This window comes from Acinonyx jubatus, chromosome C1 (assembly GCF_027475565.1).
Source record: "Acinonyx jubatus isolate Ajub_Pintada_27869175 chromosome C1, VMU_Ajub_asm_v1.0, whole genome shotgun sequence".
NCBI lineage: Eukaryota > Metazoa > Chordata > Mammalia > Carnivora > Felidae > Acinonyx > Acinonyx jubatus.
Window position 1 is genome coordinate 46,972,913 of NC_069381.1, and position 13,085 is coordinate 46,985,997.

General features: G+C 37.9%; 1 protein-coding gene across 6 annotated transcripts in view; it reads right to left on the reverse strand.

Annotated features, from left to right (window-relative positions):
• The window catches only part of OMA1 (OMA1 zinc metallopeptidase), an 80,126-nt gene that overhangs the window by 20,439 nt on the left and 46,602 nt on the right, over positions 1 to 13,085 (reverse strand). For all 6 annotated transcript variants that reach the window (XM_015072342.3, XM_015072340.3, XM_015072341.3 and 3 more), the window contains exon 8: positions 566 to 715. In XM_015072342.3, coding sequence (XP_014927828.1) covers positions 566 to 715 — 150 coding nt within the window. The remainder of the gene's footprint in view (positions 1 to 565; positions 716 to 13,085) is intronic.

Consider the following 13,085-nt stretch of genomic DNA (forward strand, 5'->3'; position numbering starts at 1 on the left):
CATTCAGGAGTTCTACCCAAAAACAAACAAAAAAAACCAAAACACTACACAGCACATACTTTACCTTTATAAACAAATAACTAAAAAGAAACTAATACAAAGAGATTTTTTTTCTAAGAAAACAAATTCTAGCATCAATATCAAGATAACCAACTGACCTAAAAATTTTGTACAAGTCATTAATGGGTATTTTTAACAAGCTTTTTAACAAAGGTTAAATCACCAAGAAGATACTAAATTAGGATCAATATGTTGAAAAAAAATATGCCTTGAGTTTTAGACTTTAGCCAAATCAGTTAAGTTTAAAAGGTATGATACTAAAAAGGTTAAACCATCCACCAACAAGAAAAGTCAACTCTACTCCAATTTATTCCCCAAGACTTGTGGACAAACAGGGTTTCACTTTTCAGTCAAGTCTTTTGAAAACTGATAACCCATGATTACAGTAATCAAAATAATTGATAGGCTAGACTAGAACTCTCTTTTTCTAAACATAAGAAGTAACAACATTAAAAATAAGTGATACAGTAAAAATAAAGTCTTGCCTTATACAGTCTTAGCTCACCTGAGGTATGAGTCTATCCAAGTGCTCAGCTCGATTTCCATGAGAAGGGTGTGTGGATAACCATTCTGGCAACTTGGGATGACCCTGGAGGCTATCTGCAAATTCCATCTGCTGCCAAAACACTGAACTGGCTCTGACGTCCACACAAGCCTAGAACAAGAATTAATGACAGAAAAAAATGAACTTAGTTATGAGAACATTTTTAAAAATTTATCTTTATGTCATTACATTTTAAAGGCATTTTCTACCATTATTTGCACATGATATATCTGATCAAGGACTGGTATCCAAAATATAAAAACTCAACATCCAAAAAACAAATAAACCAATTAAAAAAATGGGCAGAAGACATGAAGAGAGATTTTTCCAAAGAAGACATCCAGATAGCCAACAGAACATGAAAAGATGCCTATCGTCACTTATCATCAGGGAAATACAAGTCAAAACAACAAGATATCACTTCACACCTGTCAGAATGGCTAAAATCAAAAACATAAGAAACAACAGGTGTTGGTGAAGATGTGGAGAACAAGGAACACTGGCGCCCTGTTAGTGGGACTGCAAACTGGTGTCACAGTGAGAAACAGTATGGAGACTCCTCAGAAAGTTACAAATAAAACTACTTTATGATCCAGCAATGCACCATTGGGTACTTACCCAAAAGATACAAGAGCATGAATTCGAAAGGATATTTGCACCCCTGTGTTTACAGCAGCATTATTTACATTAGCCAAAATATGGAAGCAGCTCATGTGTCCATCAATTGATGAATGGATAAAGAAGATGTGGCATATATATACAAAGAAACATTATTCAGTCATGAAAAAGAATGAAATCTTGCAATTTGCAATTACATGGATGGAACTTGAAGACACAATGCTAAGTGTAGTAAGTCACTCAGAGGAAGATGAATACCATATGATTTCACTCATATGTGGAATTTAAGAAACAAAACAGGGGCACCTGGGTGGCTCAGTCAGTTAACTGTCCAACTCTTGATTTTGACTCAGGTCACGACCTCACAGTTTATGGGTTCAAGCCCCAGGTCAAGCTCTGTGCTGACAGCGTGGAGCCTGCTTGGGATTCTCTCTCTGTCTGTCTCTCACTTGTGATCCCTCAAAATAAATAAACACTGAAGAAAAAAAAAAAAGAAACAAAACAAACAAGCAAAGGAAAAAACTTGACACAAAACAAGAAACAGATTCTTAATTATACAAGACACACTCATACTAGAGGGGAGAAAGTGGAGGGATGGGTTAAACAGGTGATGGGGATGAAGGAATGCACTTGTGATGAGCACCAGGTGTTGTATCGAAGTGTTGAATCACTGTATTTATACACTTGAAACCAATATAACACTGTATGTAAACTGGAATTAAAAACTTAAAAAAAGCAAAAAAAAGTAGCAAGAAACAAAGAAAAAGGCATAGGAATGAAAAAAAAATTTCTATCAGTATTTTAATAAAAGAATAACATACTCATTACTTTTAAAAAAGCTCATAAAATATAGTATTAGAGAAGCCCAGAAAAGAATGCCCACCCTCTCTCTCCATGTATAACATTGACAGTACACTCACTCCCAAAGATAACCCATTATTGTCAGTATGACATATATTAAGAACACGTATTGAGGGCAAAAATCTTCCACGCAAATTAGTATTTTGTTTTCATAAAAGAAAGGTTTTAAAATCTAATCCATCATGCCAAGATGGCAGAACAACATGGAAGATTTTTTGCGTCTCTACTCCATGAAATGCAGCCAGATCAACACTAAACCATCTTACACACCTAAAAAACTGACCTGAGGATTAACACAACAATTTGCACAACTTGAACCACAGAACTAGGCGGGTACACAGCACGGAGAGGTGAACCAGAGGAGAGAAGCCACAGAGGGCAGGGAGCTGTTTTTACGTGCAGAGAGAGGACAGAGACGGGGGGGTGGGGGGGGAGAGTATGGGAAAAGCACCCCCCACCAAAAGGAGCTGGAGAGAAAGTGGAAAAGTGGAAACAGCCACAGGGACTGAACAAAAAAGGGAGAAAGGAGAAAGCAGAGGGTTTAAATTCCATTAAGACTCTATAAAGAAGGGGAGCACAGTCTGAAACTCTGCAGCTCAATACCTGGCAGTGTTCTGGTGGGAAGGATGAATCCCCAAGAGCGGAGACCAAGGTCCAAGGGGTCCATGGGACACATGGGGAGTGGCAGTTCCCCTGCTGGGGACATTTGGTAGAGGCTGTGCAACCACCCCACAGGCAAAGGTACCAGCAGACCCCGGACAACAACCACATTCACTGGTGTTGGAACAAGGATGTTAAGAGCGAAGCCTGGAGCCAGATGTGTGTTGTGATTTTCCATAAATCCTGAAACACTGCCGCTAAAAGATCATGCAAACATTTTCTGAGGTGGGCTGGCACCCAGGGGCAGTCTCTGGCCATCAGCAGCAGCACAGTCTTGCAAACATTCCTGGGGGTGGTCCACACCCAGCCATTGCTCAGCGAGACCCTCCGCCAGAGGATCTGAGTGGGTCAAAGCCACAGTCCCTCAGAAGTGAGGTGTTGGGAAACACAGCCACATCTGAGATAAAACTCAGGACAGAGGTGCTACCTGGCAGCCTGACAGCTTAGTCACAGACAGTGCAGAAGTGGGGAGGGGACACAAGCCAGAGACTAAGGAGGGGTGCTTGACTGCCAGTTGCGGAGAGCACAGAGTTCTGATACTAGAGACTGGGTAGGAGGGTGACACCATTTTCACCCCTCCCATGCATGCACATACATGCCTAAACACACCACAGCAATCCACCCCAGTAAGCTAAGCAGCACCATCTAGTGGAGAACTGAGCCATTACACTAAACCCCGCCCAAATGGGCCAACAGTGCTCTTGACAAACACAAGACTCTCAACCTGCTTAGTTTACAGACTATAAACTGCTTCATAGCTTGACTTCTACGGGAAACCAGTTGTATCATTCTTAATTCTGTTTGCTGGTCCTTTTATTCAATTTTTTTCTCTTTTCTCATTTTTGAATACAGAAAGAAAGAATTTATTTTTATTTTCCATTATGATTAAAAAGATTTTTCTTTCATTTTTTTCTACTATATTTTTTACTTTTTCATAAATTTTTAAAATTCTATCTTACTTTCATCATTTATTTTATTGTATTCATTTTTCAAATTTTCAAACGTTTTCCTTTTTCCTTTCTTTTTCTTTTGTCTTTGTTATCTTTTCTTATCTTTCCCTTTTTTCTCTAATCTGTCCAGCTTGTTTCAACAACCAGACCAAAAGACACTGAGGATCTAGCATCCTTTATTTGATTTCTTTGAACGTTTTTAATTTTAAGGGTTTTTTTTTCTTTTTTACTTTATTAATTCCTTTTTTTTCCTTCAAAATGACAAAACAAAGGAATTTACCACAAAACAAAGAAAAGGAAGAAATGACAGCCAGGGACGTAATGAATACAGATATGAACAAGATGTCTGAACCAGAATTTAGAGTCACAATAATAAGAATACTAGCTAGGGTTGAGATAAGATTAGAATCCCTTTCTGCAGAGATAAAAGAAGTAAAGCTACTCAGGATGAAATAAAAAATGCTATAAATGAGTTTCAATCTCAAATGGATACCACAGGGGCAAGGATGGATCAGGCAGAGCAGCAAATCAGCAATACAGAGGAAACTAGGGAGAAAATGAGGCAGAAAAAAAGAGGGAGACTAAGGCAAAAGAGCATGATATAGAAATTAGAGAACTCAGTGACTCATCAAAAAGGAATAATATCAGAATCATAGAGGTCCCAGAAAATGAGAAGAGGGGGAAAAGGGGTAGAAAACTTATGTCAGCAAATCAAAGTGGAAAACTTATCTAACCAGGGGAAAGACACAGATATCAAAATCCAGGAAGCAAAGAGGACTCCCATTAGATTCAACAAAAACCGACCATCAACAAGGCATATCATAATCAAATTCACAAAACACTGAGGCAAGGAAAGAATCATGAAAGTAGCAAGGGAAAAAAAGTCCTTAACCTACAAGGGAAGACAGATCAGGTTTGCAGCAGACCTAATCACAGAAACTTGGCAGGCCAGAAAGGAGTGGCAGGATATATTCAATGTGCTGAATCAGAAAAACATGCAGCTAAGAATTATTTTCCAGCAAGGCTGTCATTCAAAATAGAAGGAGAGATGAAAAGTTTCCTAGACAAACAAAAATTAAAGGAGTTTGTGACCACTAAACCAGCCCTGCAAGGAATTTTAAGGGGGACTCTCTGAGGGGAGAAAAGACAGAAAAAACAAAAATAAAAACAACAGAACAAAACAAAAAAACCACAGTCCAAAAGCAAAACAGATTAGAAAAGACCAGAGAACACCACCAGAAACTCCAACTCTATAGGCAACATAATGGCAATAAATTCATCTTTCAGTACTCACTCTAAACGTCAATGGACTAAATGCTCCAATCAAAAGACACAGGGTAACAGAATGGATAAGAAAACAAGCCCATCTATATGCTGCTTACAAGAGACTCATTTTAGACCTAAAGACACCTGCATATTGAAAGTAAGGGGATGGAGAACCATCTATCATGCTAATGGTCAACAAAAGAAAGCCGTAGTACCCACACTTGTATCAGAAACCTAGATTTTAAAATAAAGACTGTAACAAGAGATGAAAAAGGGCATTATATCATAATTAAGGGGTCTATCCGCCAAGAAGACCCAACAATTGTAAACATTTATGCTCCAAATGTGGTGGCACCCAAATATATAAATCAATTAATCACAAACATAAATAAATGCGTTGATAATAATACCATAATAGTAGGGGACTTCAATACCCCACTTACAGAAATGGACAGATCATCTAAACAAAAAGTCAACAAGAAAACAATGGCTTTGAATGACACACAGGACCGGATGCACTTAACAGATACATTCAGAACATTTCATCCTAAAGCAGCAGAATACACATTCTTCTGCAGTGCACATGGAATATTCTCCAGAAGAGATCACATACTAGGACACAAATCAGCCCGCAACAAGTACAAAAAGATTGAGATCATACCATGCATATTTTCAGACCACAATGCTATGAAACATGAAATCAACCAGAAGAAAAAATTTGGAAAGATAACAAATATTTGGAGACTACAGACCATCCTACTAAAGAATGAATAGGCTAACCAAGAAGTTAAAGAGGAAATTAAAAAGTACACGGAAGCCAATGAAAATGATAACACCACAGCCAAAACCTCTGGGACACAGCAAAGGCGGTAATAGGAGGAAAGTATATAGCAATCCAGGCCTTCCTAAATAAGGAAGAAAGGTCTCAGATACACAACCGAACCTTACACCTCAAAGAGCTGGGAAAAGAACAGCAAATAAAACCCAAAACCGGCAGAAGACAGGAAATAATAAAGATTAGAGCAGAACTCAATACTATCGAAACCAAAAAAAAAACCACCACAAAACAAAACAACAACAACAAAAAACATAACAGATCAATGAAACCAGGAGCTGGTTCTTTGAAAGATTTAAAAACACTGATAAACCCCTAGCCAGTGTGATCAAAAAAGAAAAAAGGACACAAATAAATAAAATCAAGAATGAAAGAGGAGAGATCACAACAAACACAGCAGAAATACAAACAATAAGAATATATTATGAACAATTAGACATCAATAAAATGGGCAATCTGGAAGAAATCGACAAATTCCTAGAAACATATTAACTACCAAAACTGAAACAGGAGGAAATAGATAATTTGGACAGACCCATAACCAGTAATGAAATCAAATTAGTAATCAAAAATCTCCCAAAAAACAAGAGTCCAGGGCCAGATGGCTTTCCAGGGGAATTCTACCAAACATTTAAAGAACAGTTATCACCTATTCTCTTGAAGCTTTTCCAAAAAATAGAAATGGAAGGAAAACTTCCAAACTCTTTCTGTGAAGCCAGCATTACCTGGATTCCAAAAACAAAGACCCCACTAAAAAGGAGAACTACAAACGAATTTCTCTGATGAACATGGACGCAAAAATCCTCAACAAGACACTAGCTAACCATATCTAACGATACTTTACAAGAATTATTCACCACAACTAAGTGGGATTTATACTTGGGATGCAGGACTGGTTCAATATCTGCAAAACAATCAATGTGATACATCACATAGATTAAAGAAAGGACAAGAACCACATGATCCTCTCAATAGATGCAGAGAAAGCATGTGACAAAATACAGCCTCCTTTCTTGATAAAAACACTCAAGAAAGTAGGGATACAAGGAGCATACCTCAAGATCATAAAAGCCATATATGTAAGACCCAATGCTAATACCATCCTCAATGGGGAAAACTGAGAGCTTTCCCCCTAAGGTCAGGAACAAGATAGGGATGTCTACTCTCGATTGTTATCCAACATAGTATTGGAAGTCTTAGCCTCAGCAATCAGAGAACACAAAGGAATAAAAGGCATCCAAATCAGCCAGGAGGGAGTCAAACTTTCACTCTTTGCAGATGACATGATACTCTATATGGAAAACCCAAAAGATTCCACCAAAAACTGTTAGAAGTGATCCATGAATTCAGCAAATTCGCAGGACATAAAATCAATGCACAGAAATTGGTTACATTCCTATACACCAATAATAAAGTCATAGAAAGAGAAATCAAGGAGCCAATCCCGTTTACAATTGCACCAAAAATAAAATACCTAGGAATAAGCCTAACCAAAGAGGTGAGAAATCCATATACTGAAAACTATAGAAAGCTTATGAAAGAAATTGAAGAAGACAAAAAAAAATATTCCATGTTCCTAGATAGGAAGAACAAATACTATTAAAATGTCAATATTACCCAAAGCAATCTACATATTCAATGCAATACCTATCAAAATAACACCAGCATTCTTCACAGAGCTAGAACAAAAGACCCTGAATAGCCAAAGCAATCTTGAATAAGAAAAACCAAGCTGGTGGCATCACAATCCCAGACATCAAGATGTATTACAAAGCTGTAATCATCAAGACAGTATGGTACTGGCACAAAAACAGACACTCAGATCAATGGAACAGAATAGAGAACCCAGAAGTGGACCCACAAACGTATGGCCAACTACTCTTTGACAAAGCAGGAAAGAATATCCAATGGAATAAAGACAGTCTCTTCAGCAAGTGGTGCTGGAAAAACTGGATAGCAACATGCAGAAAATTGAACCTGGACCACTTTCTTACACCATACACAAAAATAAACTCAAAATGGATGAAAGACCTAAACACAAGACAAGAAGCCATCAAAATCCTAGAGGGGAAAGCAGGAAAAACCTCTTTGACCTCGGCCGCAGCAACTCTTTATTCAACATGTCTCCAGAGGCAAGGGAAACCAAAGCAAAAATGAACTACTGGGACCTCATCAAAATTAAAAGCTTCTGCACAGTGAAGGAAACAATCAGCAAAACTAAAAGGCAACTGATGGAATGGGAGAAGATATTTGCAAATGACCTATCAGATAAAGGGTTAGTATCCAAAATCTATAAAGCACTTATCAACCTCAACACCCAAAAAACTAACCCAGTGAAGAAATGGGCAAAAAACATGAATACACACTTCTCCAAAGAAGACATCCAGATGGCCGACCAACACATGAAAAAATGCTCAACATCACTCATCATCAGGGAAATACAAATCAAAACCACATTGAGATACCACCCCACACCTGTCAGAATGCTAACATTAACAACTCAGGCAACGACAGATGTTGGTGAGGATGGGAAGAAAGAGGATCTCTTTTGCACTGCTGGTGGGAATGCAAACTGGTGCGGCTACTCTGGAAAAAAGTATGGAGGTTCCTCAAAAAACTAAAAATAGAACTACCCTACAACCCAGATACTGCACTCCTAGATATTTATCCAAGGGATACAGGTGTGTTGTTTCAAAGGGGCACATGCACCCCAATGTTTATAGCAGCACTATCGACAATAGCCAAAGTATGGAAAAAGTCCACATGTCCAACGACAGATGAATGGATAAAGAAGATGTGGTATATATATACATACAATATAGTATTACTCGGCAATCAAAAAGAATGAAATCTTGCCTTTTGCAACAAAGTGGATGTATCTGGAGTGTATTATGCTAAGCGAAATTAGTCAGAGAAAGACAAATATCATATGACTTCACTCCTATAGGACTTTAAGATACAAAACAGATAAACATAAGGGAAGGGAAGCAAAAATAATATAAAAACAGGGAGGGAGACAAAACATAAGAGACTCTTAAATATAGAGAACAAACAGAATTGCTGGAGGATTTGAGGGAGGGGCTATGGGCTAAGGCTTAAGGAATGTACTCATGGGCTAACTAACTTGGATGTAAATTATAAAAAATAAATAAATTATTAGATAAAAAACAAAAGAAAATAACAAGAATATGTTAATGCATATACAATATAGAAATATGTAAACTGCAAAATCAATAACATAAGGTGTGGTGGGGGGAGGAAAAGTAAAAGCATAGGGTTTTTGTATGTAACTCTTATCAGCTTAAAATAAGCTATTTTAACTATAAAACATTTTATGTAAGTCCCACGTTAACCACGGAGTACCTATATAAGATACACAAAAGAAACAGACAGGAATCAAAGAATATCAATACAAATATCAGCAAACCACAGTGACAAAAGGACTAAAGAACTATTAAGACAAAAAGAAAACAATTAAAATAGCAACAGTAAGTTCTTTCCCTATCAGTAATAACTTTAAATGTAAATGAATGAAACTCCTCACTCAAAAAATAATGTCTGAGAGAATTAAAAAATAGATCTAACCAAATGCAGTCTACCAGAGACTCATTTAAGATATAAGGACACAATGGAGATTCCTCAAAAAACTAAAAATAGAACTACCCTACAACCCAACAATTGCACTACTAGGCATTTATCCACGGGATACAGGTGTGCTGTTTCAAAGGGACACATGCTCCCCCGTGTTTATAGCAGCACTATCAACAATAGCCAAAATATGGAGAGAGCCCAAATGTCCATCAATGGATGAATGGATAAAGAAGATGTGGAATATATATCCAATGGAGTATTACTCGGCAATCAAAAAGAATGAAATCTTGCCATTTGCAATTGTGTGGATGGAAGTGGAGGGTATTATGCTAAGTAAAATTAGTCAGAGAAAGACAAAAATGATATGACTTCACTCATATGAGGACATTAAGAGACAAAACAGGTGAACATAAGGGAAAGGAAACGAAAATAATATAAAAACAGGGAAGAGGACAAAACAGAAGAGACTCATAAATATGGAGAACTGAGGGTTACTAGAGGGGTTGTGGGAGGGGGGATGGGCTAATGGGTAAGGAATCTACTTCTGAAATCATCGTTGCACTATATGCTAACTAATTTGGATATAAATTTTAAAAAATAAAAAATAAAATAAAAAGATACAAGGACACATACAGGTTTAAAGTGAAGGACTAGGAAAAAAATATACTATGCAATTAGTAACGAAAAGAAAGTTGAAGTGGCTATACTTAAATCAGACAAAATAGACTTAAAAACAAAAATTGTCACAAGAGAAAAGGGCCATTATATAATGACAAAAGGATCAATAAACATGGACACTATAATAATTATAAATATATATGCACCCAACATCAGAGCATCTAAATAGATAAACATTGATAGAACTGAAGGGAGAAACAGACAGCAATACAATAGCAGTGGGAGAATGCTAGAAGCTACTTTAAGTAATGCACGGAACATTCAGATAGAAAAATTAAGATGGAAACAGTGGACTTTAACACTATAGGCCAAATTTACCTAATACATATATACATTAACATAAGCAGATACTCATCTTCTCAAGCATACATGGAACGTTCTTCAGGACAGATCACATGTTAGGTCACAAAGAGTATCTTTTCCAGCCACAATGAAATGAAAGTAGAATTCAACAGCTGAAGGAAAACTGAATATTCACAAATATGTGCAAATTAAATGACACACTCCTGAACAACCAATGGGTAAAATTAAAAATGAAAAGGTAAATTACAAAATATTTTTTAAACAAACAAAAACAAAAATACAACGTATTAAAACTTACACAATGCAGTAATAGGGGAGTTTATAGCAATAAACATCTACATTAAAAAAATCCCAAATAAACAACCCAACTTTATACCTCAAGGAACTGTACAAAGAAGAAGAAAGTAAGTACAAAGTTAGCAGAAGGAAGTAAATAATAAAGATTATAGGAGAAATAAACCAAATAGAGAAAAGTAAAGCCAATAGAAAAAAAATCAATGAATAACAGCTAACCTTTTGAAAAGATAACTGAATTAACAAACTTTTAGCTAGAACTAAAAAAAAAAAAAAAAAAGACTCAAATAAACAAAGTCAGAAATGAAAGAGGAGACATTACAACTAAAGTCACAGAAATAAAAACATGCTAAGAGAAAACTACAGTTACTTGCCTCCAAACTGCATAATCTAGAAGAAATGGATAAATCCTGGAAACATAAAAGCTACTCAGACCAAATCATTAAGAAACAGAAAATCTAACCAAACCTAAAACAAGCAAGAAGATTCAATCATCTAACAAAAAAGAAACGTCCAGAACCAGATGGGCTTCACAAATTAATTCTACCACACATCTAAAGAAGAACTGACACCAATCCTTGTCAAAATCATACATAAAAGTTGACAAGGGGGAAGCACTTCCAATCATTTTGCAAGGTCAGCAATATCTTGATACCAAAGCCAGACATTAAGAAATATTAAGAAAACTGCAGACCAAATGTCCTGATAAACACAGATGCAAAACCCCTCAATAAAATACTAGCAAACCGAACCCAAGAGCTTACTGAAAGAACTGTAGAACAGGGGGAGTGAGGAGAAATGGCAGAGTAGGAGGATCTTAAGATTATCTCCTCCCATGGATATATCAAGGCAAGAACTACATGCTGCGCAACTCAGGGTGTAAATGACCTGAAGACTGACAGAACAGATCCTCCACAACTGAAGACATAAAGGGAAGGTCACAACAAGAAGGGTAGGAGGGGCACAGACACAGTAGGGAACCAAACTTATGGCATAGCAATCAGTACAGAGGAGAAATAGTAACAGGCGTGGAAGAGGTAGGGGATCAGGCCCAACATTTGGTACTTCCAACCCTGAGGACCCGAACCAAGAAGGCAAATCCCCATAACATGTGGCTTTGAAAATCAAAGGGGCTAAATTCCAGGGGAGCCAGAAGGCTATAGGGAACCTAGTCTCTGTGCTTATAAAGCCAGGGCCCTGTATTACTCAGTCAGAGACCCAGCACAGAAGCACCAATTTGAAAAGCATCTGTGTTATACATGAAGGTGATTTAGTGTCTGATTTTAGGATATATGCCAGAGCGGTAGGAACCTGCAGATTTCTCTGGGAACAGAAGTGATGACAGGCTCCATTCTTCTTGTCCTCCTTTAGCCTCATTGGCTGGATGTTGTAGGAGCCAGTTCTGACACTCTCCATCACTGTGCTGGCACCATCTGCCCCATTTCAGCATTCCTCTACAAACCTACCCCAGCAGGTACTCCAAAGCAGCAACCGCCCTGCCACACATGGCAAGCAGCCAGGCCAGGAGCAGTGCCCCTTTGAAGCGACTGCTGTCCAGGAGAGGGGAGCAATAAATCCCACCCCCTAGCACGGCTATAGTACCTACAGCCAGGTTTCTCAGCCAGGTGACAAGCCCTGCCCACCAGTGCACCTACAGCAGTCACAGGAGGTCATCACAGACAACGAGGCTGAGGGCTGGCCCCATCTACCAACATACCCAAAGTGACTGCCACCAATCCTCAGCCAGCTGCACGAGGGGCAAGCCATGTCCACCAGCATGCCCACAGTAGTTTCAGCCACTTGTCGTTGATGGGAAGGCTAAAGGCCAGCTCCGGCCACCAACACACCCTCAATACTCACAACCAAGCCACAACAGGAAAATGCATTCAAGCCCACACAGGGAATACCCCTAGAGCACCTGGTTCTGGTGACCAGGAGGGACTGTGCTACTGGGCACTACATGACACCTTTGACATAGGCCACTACTTTCAAGACCAAGAGACATATCTGACCTAATTAATACACAGGAACAAACACAGAGAGTTAGACAAAACGAGAAGACAGAGGGCTGTGTTCCAAACAAAAGAACAAGACAAACCCTAGGAAAAGAACTAAATGAAATGGAGGTAAGTAATCTATCTGATGAAGAGTTCAATGTAATGTTCATATTCACCAGACTTGAGAGAAAAGTGGATAAACTTCAGTGAGAACTTCAATAAAGAAATAGAAAATATAAAAAAGAGCCAGTCAGTGCTGACCATACAATAACTGAAATGTAAAATACACTAGAGGGAATCAAAAGCAGATTAGAGAACTCAGAAGAGCAGATCAGCAATCCAGAAGACTGGGTAATGAAGAGCAACGAAACTGAACAACAAAAACAAAGAAATAAACAAAAAAAAAAATAGAAAAAATAATTTAAAAA